Source organism: Mixophyes fleayi, chromosome 7 (assembly GCF_038048845.1).
Source record: "Mixophyes fleayi isolate aMixFle1 chromosome 7, aMixFle1.hap1, whole genome shotgun sequence".
Classification (NCBI taxonomy): domain Eukaryota; kingdom Metazoa; phylum Chordata; class Amphibia; order Anura; family Limnodynastidae; genus Mixophyes; species Mixophyes fleayi.
The window spans coordinates 133216535-133238691 of record NC_134408.1 but is presented as its reverse complement, the minus strand read 5'-3'; the positions used below and the strand labels follow the sequence as shown (position 1 = coordinate 133238691).

Sequence of the window (22157 nt, the reverse complement as noted above, 5' to 3'; positions counted from 1 at the left end):
TATAAAAATATGATTGTACTCTTACAATGGTAATAGTAAGTCTGCTTGAAGAGCTCACCAGTTGCCATTGCTTGACTTCTCTTATCCAGAATTCCATTTCCTCTGCTGCCTAATTAAGGTTCGATAATCCTTAGATTACAATAACATGTTGGTGAGGGATATGTAGGACATCACTGAGGTGGGGTTGGGCTTTAAAGTATCAAAAATATGGCAGAGAAGTAGCAAGCCAAACCCATGGGGGGGAGGAGCTGTTCAGCAGAGCTCCCCCCACTTCCCCACATTTTCTATTGTAATGATCCTGTCTGGAGCAGCTCAGACTGTTTTCTCTGCTACTGCCCCCTGGTGCAAAGAGCACCTAGTTAGTGTCCATCACAGGCAATGATGAGCAGAGTCGCAACACTGTCCCAGCACCAGGAGTGTCGGAGGGGAATGGTCATTAATAGCGTAGAGCTATCAGTATTACTCGTGTTGTTTCTGCATTAGAACAGTTCAAATAAACCGTCGCTCAAAGACTGCAACAAAAAGAGCATCTCTCATTTTATTGTATTGTAATCAAACACTGGAGTAAACGTTTTACAGAGTCCATCAGTGCCCCCTACAAAAAGAACATTTGAAAATACCCCTTCAGTCAGTGAATTCCTTAAAGCAAAATGTCTGTTTTTTCTAATATATATTCTTCAACTGTTAAGATGATTTACAAACAACAATATTAATGATCTGCTTTTTTATTTCTTATTGATGAAAACAATATCTGAAGGACCAATAAACCCTAACATTTTATTTTTCAGATATGAACCATGAAAGTAAATGATTATTCTGCGTTAACCTGACATTCACTAGGGCTCAGGTATAATGCATCCATACACAGCTGAAGGCCCTCCCACATCTGTAGGATAGTGTTCATACTTCGGGGTAGATCATTATCTATTTATTTATATAGCGCCACTAATTCCGCAGCGCTGTACAGAGAACTCACTCACATCAGTCCCTGCCCCATTGGAGCTTACAGTCTAAATCCCCTAACGCACGTGTGCACACACACTCACAGGGCAATTTAATAGCAGCTAATTAACCTACCAGTATGATGATGGAGTGTGGGAGGAAACAGGAGCACTCAGAGGAATCCCACGCAAACATGGAGAAAACATACAAACTGCACATGGTTGGGAATCGAACTCATGACCCCAGTGCTGTGAGGCAGAAGTGCTAACCAATACAGCACCGTGCTGCCCAATTCGATTTATCAAACCTTCTGCAAAGGAAAAGTGGAGATGTTACCCATAGCAACCAATCAGATTCTAGCTATCATTTATCTAGTACAGCTAGAATCTGAATGGTTGCTATGGGCGACACCTCCACTTTGCCTTTTCAGGATTGATAAATCTCCCCAGTAGTGGTAAATAATGGCTTTACTCACTCTGTAACCCTATTAGCTTCTTTGCAGGCACTCGAAGTTTACCAGTGTGCAGAGAGCAATAATTTGGTTTGAGTTAAGTAAACTGGTGTCTGTCTGTCTAAATTTTTTTAAAGTGAACAGGTAATGGGTACCGGACTACATGTCGGCTAATCTCCAGCTCACAAGTACATACGTTAGACAACTTTGAAGTGCTTATTTTATTTCCAACTGGGAATCATCACAAAACTTTACCATACAGATGAACATTTATAAATTATCATTTTATCAAATAGGGTTGTGAGTGGAATTTCCATTTAATGTATTCATAAAAACCAGTCGGTAGCACTAGGTTCCAAAAAAAACAAAAAAACAAAACAAAAACACCTTTCTAAGGTGTCCTAAATACTTTCACGCCATATTTTACAAAGCTGTTTTAACACTAGCGAAATAGAAAAATAGATTTCAATAACAATCATTTGAAACCATGCTACAATTCAGACTATACATTAAAAGGGTTGTATAGGCATCCGGCACTGACCGCCATCGGCTTAGTGGGGTGTACATCTGGATGGGAGAGGGCGATGATTGGTAGATTATATTTTCAGGCACCTGTGACTTAATTATGACATTTACATAGGTAACCACTGTTCACAACAGTCACAAATATACTGTATATGTAAAAGTTTCCATACTATGACAGAACTTTAGATGGTTGCACCTGGCTGCATAGAAAGTATAAATAAAATAAAAAAAAAATTCTCTTGTCGGCCATTTTCAGGTTTTTAAGAGGCTGGCTGGGTGTCCCTACTAACCGGAAGACCGCTGTCTATAGGAAAATATAATTACAATTTTTATCTCGACTACCTGGGATAGTTGCTGCTTGATGTATGCAGAAGACAATATAACAATGAGGTCTGATATTTAGCAATCCTCCCAATTATATCTGCTTCCCGGCTCGTTTTTGTTCTGGAAAGTTAATTAATTTTAACTTAAGCGTAAAATAGTTAGTTTTTAGATGTACTATAATTGCTTCTCTCATCGGGTCTTGTGTCTAACCAGCGGTTCAGAGCCATTTTTAGTGTCCTGTTAGGTGTGAGGAGAAGGTTTTCAAGTGGAAGATTGGTCATAGGGCTTGTCCTCTTCTCTGTACTGATCCAGTTTTCAATGGCCTTTCTCTCATAGGAGTAACCATCTGTAGATAAAGAAAACAAGTATAATTACTATGCTTAAATATGTTCTAGTTACAGTGGACTTGTCACCTAAACATAGCGGAGGCAGCCATTTTCAAGGCTGAAGTGTGGATCATTGAACCACGTCTGATTGGCTTTAATTAACAGTGAATTGAGAGGCAGCATTGTCACAAATGTCTGTGTAACCTACAAAATGGCTGCCGCTATGGCTCCTAGTGAATCCACAAATCACATAATCAGGAATGTCACAAAATGGCTGCCTCCATTATTGCCCCTGATCTCATTCTACCATTAAATACCTCGCTGTGCCTCATATCTCGGCTGCCACAGAAAGTATAAGAGTAAAATGTACTCAGTCACAGAAAACAATAATTCTCCCCTGAGTGAAGGGACAGAAAAAAATGAGGATTTTGAGCAAATCTTTCACATCATTAATTAAATTCCAGTGTGGGTATAAAATTGTTTTGTGAATCTGCATCCCAGATCTGTCACAGGAATAATGTGAGCTGCCTACAGAAGTCCCCAGTCGGCCAGATGCTTTCATGTGTAAATAGGACGCACAGAAACAGAGACGTGCCTTGATATTTAATTGGAGCTGAAAAGCTTTTCCTTAAGCTTTAATGGGTACCTGAAAAATAAATTAACTCCTTGTACTGCAAACATGCATCAGCACTAAAATATGTTATGGTTATGAATTGTATTATGCACATTGGCTGTAGCTCATTAATTGCTCTCTGTCCCCTAATATCACTCCATGCCAGTCTAACTCAGCAAGACAATGCCACAATCCTCTACAGGTGTAGCCCGTGCCTCAGCAATGCCGTCAGTTTCCAGCGAACCAATGTACTGCAAGCTCAGTGATGCCGTCAGTTCCCAGCGAATCGATGTACTGCAAGCTCAGTGATGCCGTCAGTTCCCAGCGAATCGCTGGCCTGCACGCTCAGTGATGCCGCCAGTTCCCAGCGAACCGATGGGCTGCATTCTTCTGAACAAATGTATTAGAAAACCACAGATGTGCCAAACTCATGGCCCATCTGACACCATAGTTACACTACATCCCCCTTAATACATTGAGTGTTGAATAAGTCAACAATGGTCTCCGCTGAAGATTCTGTTATTGTCTTCTCTCACGACAACCTCCAGCAGATCTGACACTACACGCAGGAGAATCCTGTCTGACATCTGACCAACATCCCCCCAGCACAGAAGAGGAAATGACTCCACAACTACAAGTCTTGGTTTAACCCATGTGACATTACCTGACGCCATCACTGGATCCCTCATGATTTCCCAGGTGATCGGGCAGAGAAATTCCTCCGGCACATCGGAAGACGCCGCCTTCATCTTGCTTTTTAGATCTTCGATTTTTCTTAAAATCGTATTACGCAGCCCTAGAGACTCTGCCAAGGGAAAGGTAATTAGTATGTGCGTGCCAGGATTGTATCCATAGAGAACCTGGACAGCTCCTCACGTCACGTACCTATCTTCAGGTCATTCTGCAGCGTGTCCTTGGTGAGGCAGAGTAACTCTCTACCGTCAATGTTATTTGTGCTGAACTTGTGTTCTACCTCGGCCAGGCCCTCTGCAGCCAGCCAAATCCTCACATCGTCCTCTGTCCAGTGCTCAATATGAGTCTCTGTTTTTCTCTTCATTCTGCCGACTGAGGAGACAAAACAAAGCAAATTGTGAGCTGTATTGGAGGTCACCTTGTCCTACAGCTCAAGGTCATAGTGTATTCAGCCTGAGAGTGTGCAATGTGATACTGAACAGAGGTAGAATGATTGTACATAAGTATGACACAACATGGGCAACACAGACAATGTAAGTACATCTATGATTCCTGCTCTTGTTCAATGTAAGTGCTCTACCCCGTGATCCAAGCTCCCTCCCAAATACATACTTCATATTTGTTATGAAGTATGTATCCCTTATACAATATATTATTGTAATGGACCCGTGTGTGCGTGCGTGTGTGTGCGTGTGCGTGTGCGTGTGCGTGTGCGTGTGTGTGTGTGTGTGTGCGTGTGTGCGTGTGTGTGCGTGTGTGTGTGTGTGCGTGTGTGTGCGTGTGTGTGTGTGTATTTAGACTGTAAGCCCCAATGGGGCAGGGACTGATGTGAATGAGTTCTCTGTGCAGCGCTATATAAATAAATGGTGATGATGATTGTATTAAGTATTTATACTACAATATGACTTCAGGTAGTGCACTACAATTAAACAAAAAACTTGGAATAAAAAAATGAAAGATGAAAGGAGGGACCATGTTTTTAGAAATGGATACATCATTAAAGACATATATATCTCATTAGGAATATAAACAGATTTATAAGTACATTATTGGGGGGGGGGGGGGGGGGGGGGGGGGGGGGGGTTGACTCTCAGCATACAGAATATGACCCCATGTCTGTCTCCTGCCTCCGAGATGTCGCTAGTTGTCAACATTGGCTCTTTTTAGTCAACAATGGTTGAAAGCAGAGAGATAGTTTTCACAACAAATGTAAACATAATGTGACATATCTTCTGTCAATGTATGGAAACGTATATATATATATATATATATATATATAATTTGTGAATGTCGTTCATGGCCCTTTTATAGACTGTAACTTTTATTGTACATTTAGTGTCGCTTAAAGTGAAAGTTAAACAATGTTCAGGTTGGGAGCAGTTTTTAAAATGAGAGAAACACCATAAAACTGGTGTGGGCAAAGATTAGGAAAAATATTAGAAAATATTATTTTACTGAAAAAGTAGTAAATGGCTGGAATAAATATCTATCAGGTGTATGTTCTGCAGATACATTATCCCAGGCAGTGACAGCTGAGTGCCTTAGATATAAGATATGATGAGGTTAAACAGAAGCTACTGATTGGCTGTACTGATGTCACATAGGAAACAGTAAGCAATAGAGAGCTTAGAGGTGTTAGTATCTAATGTTTGACTCCTAGATTGGACTGTGGATATTATTGTGCCCACCCTCTGATTAGGACTTACTACTGAAGACTTTAAGATACATTGATAAGAATAACGCTGATACAGTAATACCCTCCAGCTAACATGGAAGAGAACTTTATCAGATTTACGAAGAGCAGACTAGATTGACTACTACTTAGGTTTATTTGGACAATACTTTCTGTACAATAACTTGCCTGGTGAATCACTTGCTTGTCCTAATTTCCAGATAGTTACAGTCTTGTCCATAGAACCAGTGGCCAGCAGAGGCTGATTGGGAGCCAAAGCACAGGCAGTCACATACCTACTCAATGCAAAAACACCAGTCACTGTAGCACAATGCTGAAATGTAACATATCCTGATTAACCATCATTCCCACAAATGGCATCAGCCACACCGGCCCTTGTTATACACAGCATTAGCTACAGTATTGGTATGTACCATACAATTGCCAAGACGTATTTCCTTATTCTCAAGGACCAATATAGAAACTTATGACACATACAGAACACTGTCTCATTGTTCCTCCTTGGCAGCAATGTTGATACACAGAATATACACCTAGCCCACATTCCAGAGGTGATGGTAATACATTATTAGGCCAAGTTCGGAATAAAACCCCTAACACATGTCGTGGTTCAAACATTACGGCACAACTTCACCAGGAGTCACAGAGGTTTCAGCACCATCCTTTGCAGGGTATAAACAATCACAATCACAGCTTCCAACCAGACACTGAGCTAATGCTAATTGTGTGTACTGTGCCAAACTAGAAGCCTGAACATAGTCTACAGTGTGTTACTTTAAGAACAGAGTGCACTGTGCGTAGAGGAGGTGACTGGGCTGTTCTTTGTACAAAATACTCTTAATGCCATATTACATGCAGGAAATAACCTGAATACCTTTGTACATACATCAATGGGTTTAGAACGTATTATTAATTGCTTAAAATCATCATGCGACTCTCAGATGCTACCAGGCTGCACTCTATCCTTAATGGGGTTACCCATAAACAGCTAAGAGCAGACAGCACCCTGTATCCCAGCAGCAATATAGCTAAAGGACGCCATCAAAATCTGAACCTACGTCTAAGACTCACAGGGACCCCGGCCGTACCTCAAGACATTATTCCTGCACTGAAACGAGGTGATAATACTTTTCATTTACAACCATAGTGTACAGATAGGCACCTTCTGATCCTAGCACGTCACTGGATTGCACGATTGATTGTACGAAAACGTGCTCCCATTCCTTACAGCTGGAACCCCCCACCCGACCCCTCTCTGAATATCCTATAACTCTTCCTGTCACACAAACCACTGACCCCCCCATCACTTCCATACTGCGTGGCACATCCAGTCCTATGTAGATACATTACTGCTATATGCATAAAATCCCAAGGTCTTCTCCAAGCCCGGCATTAAAAGTCAGACTGTGATAATAAAAAACATCTATATATCCTGCCTAGGATAAGAAGGAGGAGCTACTTGCAAAATATACTTTTCATTGCATTACTTAAGGTCGAATGGAGCAGTTTACCAACCGTGTGTGATGAGTTAGGATGTGCAGAATGCAGCCAGATTTCTGAGGGAAAAGATACAGCAACAACATATTCAATGTTTAGCCCAAAGTGCAGCTGTCATCAGGGTATTCAGCTTATGAAGATCAGAGTTTTACAGTAAATATAACATAAATACAGAAATAAAAACCCAAAAGATTGCAGTGTTATCCAATTACTTAAACATGGAATTGCACCCTCAATGGATACAAACTAACTGAGGAGCTATTGTGGGACAAGATAAGTAAAATGCAGTGCCCACCAATATCACAGGGGAGAGGCAGCTCTGACGTACATGTAGTAATTGTATGGAGGTGTGTACATCATACTACCTACTTCTGATTCTGCCCCTCTGGGACATCCTGGAGGGCAGATGAGGTGCACCTGTGGATGAGGGGGGGGGGGGGGGGGGGAGCAAATTTCATCATTTTGGCAAAATGACACAATTCATAGCGAATCACGTCTTGGAGGACCCTGACCCACCCACTTCACTCGGAAGTGGGCAGGATGCGGGAGAATAGCCTGCTCTCCCGGGAGTCCAGGAGACCTATCTGAAATTCAGGAGTGCGCCAGATATTCTGGTAAAGTGGGCAAGTATGGAGTACGTTATTCCTGGTCTCACAATGCCATATAAATCTTATCACTGTGTGCATTGAGACCAGGTTTAAAGTTTCTCCATCAGCTACACACTGTGAAGGCGGCCATTTTGGACGCTGAACAAACACTCAGAAGAATACCTCTTATTAATTCACAGGTACGTGCATCATGAATATTAGGATATGAACTGACGCGAAGATGTCACTGGTTGGATTTTCAGGGACATTGGTTGAACCCACAAAATGTCTGCCACCACTTTAAGTGGAGTCCACTCTGCTAAAAAGTATCCCACTGCAAAGCAATAGGTAGTCTCTACAAAGCACATTCTTTAGTAAATGAGCACCTAAGCTTCTAAGTTGTTCCTAATCAGTTTTCGTAGCACAATAAAGATAATCATCACCATTTATTTATATAGCGCCACTAATTCCGCAGCGCAGTTGCCTACTAGGTCCAAGTGGAGGGGACATTGCGATTCACAACCTGCACCATTACCCAGTAGGGGGGGAGCTAATTTCCTAAAGCAGGAGAGCGGCTTACTCTCAAACACTTTTAAAAAAGAATCATGTGACACACAAGTGGGCGGAGTCCGTTTACTGTCAATAAGGTTTGGTATCTGTCATGTTTTAGCAATTATATTTTCCAGGTGTCCAAAATGTAAAACAAACTCTATTTACCAAAACATGTATGAAAAATAAATTGTATTAATAAGAAATACTTACAGCTGAATAAATTATTACAGATTTGTCCACAGATCTGAAATGAAAAAACATAACTCATTGCAAAAGAGCATAAGAAAAAAACACAACAGTCATGTTTAAGTGATATTTCAAGTATAATTAGGTGTCACAGACGGGCACAAGATGAGTCTATTTGAAGAATAAAAAAAAGTTCTGATCTTAGTCCAAATAACTGCTTTGGATTTTATAGAAACATTAAACCTAGCAGTATTTATATAGTACATGTGTGTTTTAATGGATCAAATAAAGGATGCTATTGGGAAAGCCGTAAGATATGCAAAAAGCTAAAGTACTTTTGAAGTGTAAAAAATAATAAAAGTGATTCAAAACGAATTAAATTTAAAATCACTATTTTCATTCTCATCTCAAAAACGTTTGACCCTCCTATCCGGGTTCTGTATTAAAGACATCTGTGAAGTTCCTGTTTTGCCAACACGCTCAATAACTCACCCTACCCTGCTTAGTGTAGTTCTGTAGTACAATACACCCTACAAGCTACCCAGGGACAAACGCTGGATTTGTAAAGAGGGGTTTCCACACCACGCCACCAGTGGGCGTGGCCAGCATGCATGGGGGCGGGGCTATAATTTTAGACAGTGCTTGGCTGCTCTCCAACTGTTCCTATCCCCATAATATACATGGGCATTGCTGCGTGCACTACTGTTAAGTGCTCTTCCTTTTCAAGCAGAGCCGTGTAAAGCGGCGGCAGGGTTCAGCCACCTCAATTATACGGTGCCCCAGTCTTTCAGGGGGTTTTCTAGGCACTAGGAAACCCCTCCTCGGTTTGCCTATGCTACCCACAATGGTAACTTGTGCCCCTTAAACTTTCTTACTCGTAACTATAACAGAATGGCTGAACATCCACATAGCCATTACCCCACTGATCACATCATCAGTAATCTCTGTTTGTATAACAGGTAAGTAATACTGCTGATCTTTGGCTGATCTGGACTATAGCAAATTTCAGATGTCCTCTACATTGTAAGACTCATTACATATCAGCACAAAGATAGCTGGGACATGGATACTAGAATTTCCTCTGTATTTAGATTACTGCAAATCATACAAAAGCTGTGATATACTGTAGCTGCTTGTTTAACGAGGTCACAGCCAGAGTGACTTCCTTTTATAAAGTCCATATGTCAAAGTAACAGAATCTGGCTCCAGACAAATATGAAATTTGATTAAAAATTCCAGAAAATAGCATTGTGTCAATATGAGAATCTTTATTACTGACCCCCTGGTGGTCTTAGTAACAATGTCACGTTGTTATAAACATATGTATCTAAATTAATTTTTCCCACTGTTTTGCTTGGCTCTCTGTATGGCAGAGTTCAGCCTGATGATACAGATACACTGTACCTATAATGATACAATATACACATTCTCATGACCCAATACACACACACACACACAGCCATAATTGCAATGGAGCAGACAAGTGGCAGAAAGTGCTGCCCTCTAGTGTCATTATGGGAGAACTACAATAAGATGATACTCACCCAGAGACGATGGCTTGACCATCACAGGAGAACGCGCAGCACAGGACAGGGGCTGAATGTCCACTGAGAGTGAGTTTACATCTCATTTCAAAACCTTTATTATCAACGAGCAAGGAACAAACATGCAACAGATGTAACTGACAACCTATGATGGGTATCCTTAATACAAGTACAATGTTTTACAATGATAACATACTATCCTTAGCCTAGACTATTCTGCCCAACTACCACCTCTATACAGAGCGAATGCTAAACTCACATTTATTCTCTATCAATATTCAGACCACCGACTGACCCCCAAACAAACACTGATGGGTAAGTGGATCATATAGACCCACTAAGCACTTCCCCCATCTGGCTGGGACTAATATACAGTCTGTGGCTCTTATCATCATGTATCAAACTCCAATTTCCCTACAGAGTATAAGTGTGCCTGCAGGACTCTGTTTTAATACTGCGTTTGTTCCCACTTGTAAAGCGCTGTGGAATATGCTTACGCTGTATAAATAAATAATATTAAACAATAACACAATTAGAGCATTTCAATATTGGAAAAAATAAACAAATAAAAATCATGGTGTTCTCCTTTAAAGATATATAACATTTTCTGTAATCCTGTTAATAATCTCACTACAAGCTATTGTTCTATATCATCAACCATTGTAGGCTCACAAACGTACCCTACAACGCCGTCCCATAGGCTTACTGACAACCCTTGCAGAGAAGAAAACTGACAAGCTCCTGGAACGTTAACTTTCATAAATATATGTAATCAGTAGCTCTTTTATGTAATACAAATTATATTTTAGGTTTAGTGTGGGCCTTCAAAACAAAATTCCTATCTATACTGTATTTTATAAGTTACACAATCAGATTAAATTCCGCAGCGCTGTACAGAGAACTCACTCACACCAGTCCCTGCCCCAATGGAGCTTACAGTCTAAATTCCCCAACGCACACACACAGACTAGGGTCAATTTTGATAGCAGCCAATTAATCTACCAGTATGGGTTTTTTTTTGGAGTGTGGGAGGAAACCGGAGCACCCGGAGGAAACCCACGCAAGCATAAGAGAACATACGAACTCCACACAGATAAGTCCATGGCTGGGAATCGAACTCATGACCCCAGAGCTGTGAGGCAGAAGTACTAACCACTGAGCCACCACACGGCCCCTATAAACCATGATTGAAACATTTGCAACATGTACATGCCTTGCTAGTGTTTCTATGTAGCAGGTGTGTATGTAAGTATTACACCTACCTTTCTCATGACCAAACGAGATCCGCCAGATTCTAATCTCATTATCTTGGCCGCAGGATGCCATTTCATAAGACTCGGTACTGCGTGCTGCATCTGGTGAGGTGAGAGGAAACAGGAGCATATTGAGAAGTATAGAATACAGCCTGATCATATGACGTACCAGGTATTCCTGTCCAGCTGATAACATTAAGGGCTATATTTACTAAGCTGTGGGTTTGCAAAAGTAGAGATGTTGCCTATAGCAACCAATCAGATGCTAGTTGTCATTTTGTAGAATGCACTAAGCAAATGAAAGTTAGAATCTGATTGGTTGCTAAAGGCAACATCTCCACTTTTGCAAACCCGCAGTTTAGTAAATATACCCCCTAAGGGTCATTTATGGACCACAACATCTGATCTTTATCTGATTTCCCGCAAACATGCACATGGAGGGTGCAAAATGCATCTCGCTATAAGTGTAGGGAAGACACTAATCAATGGGACCTCATTCTGCTACTCCTGGGACAACATGGATTATGGGGTTCTGCTATCCTATTAAGCACAGAAACAAGGATAAAGGGAACAATGTGTTATCTGAGGATATGTATGAATGCAGAACAAAAGTCAGTTCTCCAGGGAGGAACCAACGTGAATAGGACATGGAATTAGGACGATCCACTAACATGGTGCATATAGCAAATGTCTAATTCATTGTTGCAGCACATTTAGGCTTTTCCTAAGTAATGTTGACAAATACATGTAATAAGATGTTGAACAAGGGACAGTCTGCTACCCCTGTAAATTAGAACTATGACTCTTCCACAAACCTGATCCTGGGGGTCCCTCCCATGAAAACTCTGTTACCTGACGCCAGCCACTGCCACTCACACTGCAGGAAGGCTGTATTCATCCCGTCCTAATAAATACCAAGATTTATTCTATCCTGCTCTACTGATCAGGACTGAACTGGCTACGCCCCTCCCTCTGCACTGTGACCTGTGGGTAATGGTGGAGGGGTCCCAGGGGAGTTACCCACACATGACTGGACTGGCTACGCCCCTCCCTCTGCACTGTGACCTGCGGGTAATGGTGGTGGGGTCCCAGGGGAGTTACCCACACACAACTGGACTGGCTGCGCCCCTCCCTCTGCTCTGTGACCTGTGGGTAATGGTGGAGGGGTCCCAGGGGAGTTACCCACACACAACTGGACTGGCTAAGCCCCTCCCTCTGCTCTGTGACCTGCAGGTAATGGTGGGGGGTCCCAGGGGAGTTACCCACACACAACTGGACTGGCTGCGCCCCTCCCTCTGCTCTGTGACCTGCGGGTAATGGTGGAGGGGTCCCAGAGGAGTTACCCGCACATGACTGGACTGGCTAAGCCCCTCCCTCTACGACCTGCGGGTAATGGTGGAGGGGTCCCAGAGGAGTGTCCCTCACATAACTGCTACAAGATGAATACAGGAACTAAGGAGGGGACTGCTGGAAAAGTTGTGCCCACCCTGACTGCTTCATCCTACCCACATCAGCAGATCTAAACTGTTTGGGTCTTAATATACAAAATACTGTATATGTAATATGTTTGCAATCCTATTTCTATAGCCACATATAAATCTGTATGCAGACATTGGAACAAATTCTTCCACTATATCTAATCAAAGACAAAAGCTGATCAGTATATTAGGCCTAGAGGATCAATTCTGACTCAAAATCCTGATATGTAAATGGAATTGGCAGCAAAAAACGGTAATGGTACAAACTGATTAAAATTAAACACAAAGATTCTCAAATAAGAATTTGCTGATTGAAAATACAATATAACATGCAGAAAATTAACCGAGCCACTATGTTTTCTCACGACAAAGTCCCTAAACACAGAAATCACTGACCAGTTACTGGTCGGGGAGAGAAACTGCAGCACATTACTCCCAGATCGTGAGCCTTCTCATTGTACAAACATCGCATGTTCTCATCCCAAGCTGTTATGTCACCGCATGAGGAACCAGTGATAAAAATATTTCCACCAGGGGAGAAGTCGCAGGCCACTAGAGAGCCGTCCTTCACAAGGCCCGACCTGCAGAGAGGAAGAGTCAGGAGTTACACCAGGCTTCAGATCTGATTCCCCGCAGGAGGTGGGATTACATTACTGCTATGTGGTAGGAAGGTGCAAAAAATGAAGAAAGCAGCGATGAGCAAAAATGTTCTCTTCTAGACATAAGATATATATTACTTATTACAGCTTTTCTCTCATTCTTCTGTGTTGGCTTTCCCAATGTATAGCTCACCCTCAAACTTGAATTCAAAATATAATTACGTAAATACTAAAAATCTAATTATTAATTTGCAAATCATGATAATCTGTGTATATTTTCTTATTTAAAAATATATACACAGAATACCATTGCCAAACAAGAATCTTGGACCAATGAACACAGTGAGAGGGATGTTCACAAGGTTTGAGGTTTTGGTTTTTTTTTGTGGTGGTGGTGGTGGTGGGGGGGTTAGAGCTAATTTAAGTTTTTCTAAAATATAAAGGTAAATTTCATCACAATTTGGCACTCAAACACTATTTTATTTTACATTTTCAATAACTGAGCTAAGAAACACAAAAAAAGAATCTGCATTTAAAATAGGATATGTTAATGTTCCAACACTTGAGAATATCTCAGACTCAGGGGGATAGATTTACTAAACTGCGGGTTTGAAAAAGTGGAGATGTTGCCTATAGCAACCAATCAGATTCTAGTTATTTATTTAGTAAATTCTTCAAAATGACAGCTAGAATCTGATTGGTTGCTATAGGCAACATTTGCACTTTTTTAAACCCGCAGTTTAGTAAATATACCCCAAGGACTTATCTCAATGAGTTAGAAAACAGCGGCCACGCACAGCAAATCCCAGAACCAGCTGATCCAAGTTGCTGCTTCTGAAGTTTCTAAAAATGTTTGTTTTCTCTTAAAAAACGTGTTTCCGAACACCAACAAATGGGAAAAAAAAAAAGTTTATCTGCATCAAACGTGCATTTTCCATCACTCATAGTATTTCTGTTTTTAGTTCTTATAAAACACAATTCGTCTCCAATAATGCCGGATTCTTCAATCCTATATTACCAAATTTGGATACAGTAAAGTATATACTATCTGTGTGACAACTTATTTTACCTCATTTGCTGCAGTCTTCTTTAGCACAGAAGATGAGATAATCAGAAACATAAAAAAAACTATTATTTTTTTTACATTTTAACTTAAAGAAAAAATGTATTATCCTCAAAAGCAATGTAATTAAATGGACTTACACTCCTGCAGTTCTGTGACTGCTGGTTCCAAATAATTTGAAGATCATCATTCTACATTTTGCAAAGTTGCACTTATATGAAACACAAGACTTCTGGAACAATGTCCTCTGGACAGAGGAAACCAATGGAACGGTTTGGTTTTCATGCATAATGTCATATTTGGTCTTACTACCTTTAAAATATTATACCAACCATCAAGCAAAGTGGGGGGAGGGTGATGATTTTGGATTGTCCTGCAGCCAAAGGACCTGGATGCCTTGCTCGCAATCAACGAGTCCATCATAAAACTCCTCTTTAAACTAGAGTATTCTATATTGGATCACATAACAAGATAGTAAATCTACAACTGAATGGCTGAAAAACACAATCAAGGTTTTGGAATGGCCAAGAGAACGTGCAGACCTCAACCCCACTGAGATGCTGTGGCAGGACCTTAAGATTGCTGTGCATAAACTAATGCCCTCAAACACCAATGAAGGCGTAGGCCTATATTCCTGAAATACCAAGTAAGAGACTCAGAAACCCATACAAAAGACAATTTCGTATTGGATTATTTTTTTTTTACAATATTATGTTATGAGATTAGATTAATGGAAAGTTTAGGACTTGGTGAGAACTAGATGATTGTTAGTTATGTCCTGACACATAAAAATAACTAATTTGAACTCTCTTTTTGATATAACCGTATTTGTGATGTACATAGGAGCACCTAGTAGGGAGTGAGATTAAAGAAATAAGTACATTTCTGAGCAAATAGCAATGCAATAAAGCTACTACTAGATTATTTTTAGCTTAATCCCCCTATAGTGCTCACCTGTGAAATTTCTGCAATGGTACATTCCATAACACCACAGTGCCGTCAGCAGCACCAGACGCTAAATACATGGAACTGGGAGAAAACCTGCAGACTCTCACTGGGCTGCTGCCCGGCTGCTCCAAGGTCACCAGAATCTGCCCATTGCACACACTCCAGAGAATGGTTTTACCGTCCGTGGAACACGACGCCAAGATGGACTGATTAGGGGAGAAGCAGCAACAATGAACCGCATAGGTGTGTCCTCTCAGCGGTGAAAACGGCTCCTCTTTAAAGTCTTTTAAGGTATAAACCCGGATAGTTTTATCCAAGGAGCACGTAGCGAGGTGAGAGTCAGAGAAGGAGCAGCTATTTACATCATCCACGTGATCCGCCAGCGACCGGATTAATTCCACCATTTTACTTAATCTGCAAAGTGAGCACATTACATCACTTATAAGGAGTAGGACATCCGATAGAAGAAGCAAAATACATGTAGGGGTAGATGTATCAAAAAGTAAAAATAGAGGTGTTGCCCACAGCAACCACTCAGATTCTAGCTGTCATTGATCTACTGCATTCTAGAAAATAACAAGAATCTGATTGGTTGCTATGGGCGACAACCCTACTTTAGCTGTTGAGACGGTTTGATAAATCTACCCTGTAGAGTATCCTGATTAGTAATCTCAAATCTGACACATGGGTAACATATAAACTTTAACAAACTTACTGTAGTACCTGCACTACTTACAAATCCACAAAAAAACAGGATCTCACGCAGCTGCCCCTAAAATAATAATAATAATAATAATAATAATAGAAGTTTTAGCTGTAAATTACAAATACATGTGTGCCATCAACATTGGGCCACAGATAAAAATTGTACCCCGGTCCTCCAGAGGACTCTCACTAGTGCCTCCCAAACAATGCTGCAAAACAGAAAAATGACAAGTTGCTCAAAAAATGTATAACTGGCAAAAGGGAGAGGGCTCATTGCAAGTCTAAAAAACAAAGAAACATGATCACTGCCAGCCAGTGAAGAAAAGAAGCAAACAAAAACACTGGTTAAAATCTGAGTCTTTTTCAATAATAATTGCAGAAGAACTTATCATGGGTTGATCCACCTTTTGCCAGTTATAAAATGATTGCGCAACTTGCCCTTTTCTCTTCATAATGCATTCCTGTCAGTACATTATATGGATATTAGAAGTCATTTACATAAACAAATAGACATACTGGGCCTGAATTAAGTCCAAGCACAACGGGACCGATTCATTAAGGAAAGTAAAGCCAATAATGAGTAACTTTGAACCTTTGCACAATCATGTTACAATGCAAGGGGTGAAAATGAGTTTATTATTTTGCACATAAGGAAAATACTGGCTGTTTTTTATGTTAGACGCAAATACTTGATAGTTTTACTTTTACACTGACATTCAAAAAGTTGATCTAGGACATGCCCTACCCCAACTATAAATCTGTCCTCACATTTTAAATTCAGCCCCTCCCTCCAACGCAACATGTTTTTGTCAAAGTTCCAAAGTTACTCATTTTTTTCTTTACTTTCCTTAAAGAATCAGGCCCAACGTGTTTAAAAAGAACACACAACTTGTGTGTAGTTCCATACCCTGCACAGTATATCATACCCTGCAATGAGCAGACTACAATGCAGTGTGCTAACACACACAGGAACTTTTACTGTTTAATGCATAATGAACATCTGGCAAATGCCACTAATAATTAACAGAATGCCACTAAAAATGACAACATTATAAGACTTCACCAAACATATGCCCCACCTGTTGGAGGTGAAACTCAGCTATAAGAGCACCCACCACATTTGGGGGGATTGTACCCAGTTTGCCCCCTATTAGCGGAAGGTTTTCCGGATTTCCACACTGATAACTGGACTGGTTGCCCCGGAGGACCCGGGCTTCTGGCTTCATTTAAATACTGGAATTCCCATCTCTGCTTACAAAAAAATCACTTCTGAAGCGTTTGACCAAATCTTTGATACCTGTTCAGTGAAGTCAGATAAACCACCTACAATTATATTGGATCACCAGGATTCATGTTTATATGAATATGGAAGAGCTTATGCTCTTCTCCCAAGATAAGTGTGCCGAGTTCACCTCCACCCCGTTCACTGGCTAACGTTCAATAGATTCAGATGAGCATCGATCCCACACTGAGGCCCCTCCACTTCAGAACTCAACGTCTATTAAAGACAAAGTGGTTTAAGCTGGTCATGCACATACCATCTTATGGCTGATATCAGCTACTCTGGGCCATAACTCTGGTGTCTCTCTTGTCCCACTGCTAACCCCCTTTCCTTCCTAATCCATCCCTACCACCTTTCTCAACAACATCCCCTTACCACATCCTGGTTTAAACATGCACTGGTTATGATACGTTTGTTCTTGTGTACAAATATACTACGAAGGATAATGTAAGCAAATATGTATGTGACAAAGTACCTGTCCATTTGTTAATTGTGTGCAATAAGTAAAGAATATATTAAAATCACAACATTAGTGCACAGATGTGTGTCTTAGAAAGGACACTGCTTATTCTTGCCCATTGAATCAAAGAGTGACTGATATCTATCACTTGACAGATTATTAGATCCAGCACTGCCCAGAGAATTATATCCAGGAGTGACCTAACAATTATACTCAGCACTGCCCATAGTATTATATCCAGGAGTGACCTACCAATTATACCCAGCACTGCCCAGAGTATTATATCCAGGAGTGACCTAACAATTATACTCAGCACTGCCCATAGTATTATATCAAGGAGTGACCTACCAATTATACCCAGCACTGCCCATAGTATTATATCCAGGAGTGACCTACCAATTATACCCAGCACTGCCCAGAGAATTATATCCAGGAGTGACCTAACAATTATACTCAGCACTGCTCAGAGAATTATATCCAGGAGTGACCTAACAATTATACCCAGCACTGCCCAGAGTATTATATCCAGGAGTGACCTACCAATTATACCCAGCACTGCCCATAGTATTATATCCAGGAGTGACCTGCCAAGTATACCCAGGACTGCCCAGAGAATTATATCCAGGAGTGACCTAACAATTATACTCAGCACTGCTCAGAGAATTATATCCAGGAGTGACCTAACAATTATACTCATCACTCCCCATAGTATTATATCCAGGAGTGACCTAACAATTATACTGAGCACTGCTCAGAGAATTATATCCAGGAGTGACCTAACAATTATACTGAGCACTGCTCAGAGAATTATATCCAGGAGTGACCTAACAATTATACCCAGCACTGCCCAGAGAATTATATCCAGGAGTGACCTAACAATTATACTCAGCACTGCTCAGAGTATTATATCCAGGAGTGACCTACCAATTATACCCAGCACTGCCCATAGTATTATATCCAGGAGTGACCTGCCAAGTATACCCAGGACTGCCCAGAGAATTATATCCAGGAGTGACCTAACAATTATACTCAGCACTGCTCAGAGAATTATATCCAGGAGTGACCTAACAATTATACTCATCACTCCCCATAGTATTATATCCAGGAGTGACCTAACAATTATACTGAGCACTGCTCAGAGAATTATATCCAGGAGTGACCTAACAATTATACTGAGCACTGCTCAGAGAATTATATCCAGGAGTGACCTAACAATTATACCCAGCACTGCCCAGAGAATTATATCCAGGAGTGACCTAACAATTATACCCAGCACTGCCCAGAGAATTATATCCAGGAGTGACCTAACAATTATACTCAGCACTGCTCAGAGTATTATATCCAGGAGTGACCTAACAATTATACTCAGCACTGCTCAGAGAATTATATCCAGGAGTGACCTAACAATTATACTGAGCACTGCTCAGAGAATTATATCCAGGAGTGACCTAACAATTATACCCAGCACTGCCCAGAGTATTATATCCAGGAGTGACCTAACAATTATACCCAGCACTGCCCAGAGTATTATATCCAGGAGTGACCAATACATTACAACCATTGGTGCTCAATATATTATATTCATCAGTGTCCAGATATTAAATCCAGCACTAATGATTACATCTAGTAGTACCCAACACATCATATGCAAAAGTGTTCACATTATTACATAACCAGTATCAACTTAGGGGCATATTCAATTGACGGCGGGATCGCCGAATATCCCGCGCTCCAAAAATATTACCGTTAATACGGTAATATCTCGCTGGATTTCAGCTCGGAGCTCCCTGAGCTGCGAGCTGAAATCCAGCGAGAAGAATTACCGTATTAACGGTTTTTACGCGCAGGATTACCGTATTAACGGTAATATTTTTGGAGCGCTGGATTTTCGGCGATCCCACCGTCAATTGAATATGCCCCTCAGAGTATTATATCCAGCAGTAACTAAAACATCATATCCAGCAATAACACAAGTAATACATCCAGCAATAATCAGCACATTATACCCAACAGTGTTCAGAGGATTACATCAAGCAATGACTAACAAATGCTATCCAGCAGTAACTAATACATTCTACCCAGCAGTAACACAGGTATTACATCCAGCAGTGTCCAACACATTATACCCAACAGTTATCAGTGTAATAAAACCACCAGTGACCAAACACATTATTATTATTCAACAGTGCTCAAAACATCCCATATCATTTATTATCCTTCTGTGTTTTCATCACCAGTGGTCTGGGTCAGAAGTGCTAATCAATCACTATTAGCCTCTTTATTTTGCATAGTTATTAGTAGCACCATATATATTGCAGACAGTCAGTACTTTTATCCACTTTAATTGTGCAGAACACAGATATAATATCCCAATCAGCAATTTGCCAATGAAATCTATTACATTGAAACCGTCTATCTGTCTGTATGGCAATGTAACTAATAAAGCATTGATAAAGATCCACCCAGCATCACAAAGGAAACCACCATACACCTCCATCTACCTGGCCATCAGCACAAGATAGAAGAATAGAGGAACTGTTGAGTAGAGGTGGGAAGGGTAAAAGATAAGTGGTTAGACATTATATATATATATATATATATATAATCACAGGATGTTTTGCTTATCTTATGCTCTCCAGATTGTAATATCTGATGAGTAAGGCCCTATCTTTAAGTGTATAGGTACACGTCTGCCATTGTGCAGTTGACACAAAGCTTTAGTGTTCAGAAGTGACAGGAGAGCGATCTTCGAAAGGTCCTTTTGTCAACCCACAAATATTGTGTGTTTATAGTTCTTTAGTATTTATATTATATTAACAGAAGCTAGGATTCCAGCTATAGTTTATTACATACTTTACAATAGTGAGCCATACACAAATCTATACAGACAGTAGAGGGGGCCCTGTTCTCAAGAGCTCATAGGATAGATGGGGAAAGAAGGAAATATAACATTGAATGTGTCATGTAAAATCAGCTAGTAAAAAAAACACATTTGATTTTTACCACAGTCACAGAACAGTCATGCAGCATTTCTTAAGATATTTCCAGCTACATAATACATGACCAGTGATACATCACAGTTATATAACAAAGTTATGTAAAGATATTGAATATGTAAAGAGCAACGCACCAAGCGCTGGCAGGAAATATAAAATCATCAAACAATTGTATTCATTAGTTGGCAGGATATAAGAGTTGCTATAAGACACACCCGCAGCTTTCCACAGGTAACAAGTACTGAGGCTTGTTACACACTAAACATAAGGAAAACCAGAATAAACAAGTGGCAGCACTTGTTTATTCTGTTTTACCTTATATTGAATATGTACTTGCCAGGAACCTGCACCTGTCTATGACACTGAAGTCTATGAAGGTCTATATGTTAACATGTTCCATATTACACATTCCTGATTAATTGTGTACTATTAAATAGTTACTTATAAGCAATTTAAATATATTATTGCAATAATAATTTGTCACCTAAACTTAATAGGATACTGCAGAAAAATATTTTGTACTTCATAAGTAACCTATAGTTCTCCTCTTGTTGTGGAAGGAGGCCATGCTGGGACTAGTAGTTCCACAGCAGGCTATAACATACTAATACATGGTTAAGTGACCCTCCTTATGCAGAGTTATCTGTTTGGGGTCCATTACTGACATTTAGGCCTGTGCGCAACAGGAAATATTTACACTAGTACCTCGAAGCCGGCCGGACACTAACATTATCCGGTATTAATAGGAATGTCAGGAATCCCCCGCCCGCACCGCTGTCAGGTGGGACTGTCCGGAAACCATCAGAATGAACCCTTACCTGACTGTGCTGCTGCTGCTGCTGCCGCTGCTGACCGGCAGGGGGCGGGGCGAGCAGATCACGGAGATGACGTCACGCCCTCTGCTCCTCTATGGATCTCTTGCGGCTATGACTTCCCTTAGGCAGGCAGCAGGGTAATGTGCATGAGTCTGAGCTGTCACATGTCAACAGACAGCATGTGTGCATTGAAAGAGATTTATCCTGCAAGTCTCACTTTCCTCTCTTTTGCATGTTACAGTCATTGGTATAATACAGGAGATAACACCAGGCAGATATGGAAATAGATAATAAATAACTAGGAGTAGTATTTCTCTCGTTTAATAGCATTTTGCCACAAAGCCTATGTTTATAATATATGCCCATGTATGCAACTGGTGCACCTGCATTACAAGTCACCAAAGAGAAGTATTAAGTACAGCGCAATAAATCAAACCCAACAGAAGAAAAGTATTTCTAAAGGGGGCACTCTTATACGGCTGATATTCAGCCAATGCACATTCACCTTCTACCCTTTAAAATAAGTATAATTCATACCTGAAATAAACACAGACGCAGGTTTTAATTTTGGCGCACTAAGGTCACAGTTTTAATTGTATAAATGATGGTGGCAATGAAAGCAATA

The 22157-nt window shown here is 40.6% G+C and overlaps 1 protein-coding gene across 2 annotated transcripts; it reads right to left on the bottom strand.

The window, feature by feature from the left end:
- Window positions 1-510: 510 nt before the first annotated feature.
- On the bottom strand, window positions 511-21579 carry WDSUB1 (WD repeat, sterile alpha motif and U-box domain containing 1). 2 transcript variants are annotated; one of them, XM_075180817.1, is made up of 11 exons: window positions 21536-21579; window positions 15281-15688; window positions 13061-13245; window positions 11196-11288; window positions 9934-10027; window positions 8414-8447; window positions 7083-7123; window positions 5736-5842; window positions 4067-4246; window positions 3846-3986; window positions 511-2588 (listed from the first exon to the last, which is right to left on the bottom strand). In XM_075180817.1, exons 2-11 carry the CDS (start codon window positions 15676-15678, stop codon window positions 2401-2403), a joined length of 1461 nt encoding a protein of 486 aa, XP_075036918.1. In that variant the 5' UTR covers window positions 15679-15688; window positions 21536-21579; the 3' UTR covers window positions 511-2400. The 2 variants fall into 2 exon arrangements, with proteins under 2 accessions (XP_075036918.1, XP_075036917.1); XM_075180816.1 differs by lacking the exon at window positions 21536-21579 and adding an exon at window positions 21423-21508.
- Between the last annotated feature and the right edge of the window lie 578 nt (window positions 21580-22157).

Bases quoted from the DNA above. Each gene is read 5' to 3' on its own strand.
- WDSUB1 (XM_075180817.1), bottom strand. From the start codon at position 15,678: ATGGTGGAATTAATCCGGTCGCTGGCGGATCACGTGGATGATGTAAAT. The intron at 13,246-15,280 runs GTGAGCACTATA...TCCTCTCTGCAG, and splicing joins CCATTGCAGAAATTTCACAG to GTCGGGCCTTGTGAAGGACG. The intron at 5,843-7,082 runs GTTGGTAAACTG...TGCATTGAGTAG, and splicing joins ATCCTAACTCATCACACACG to GTATGTGACTGCCTGTGCTT.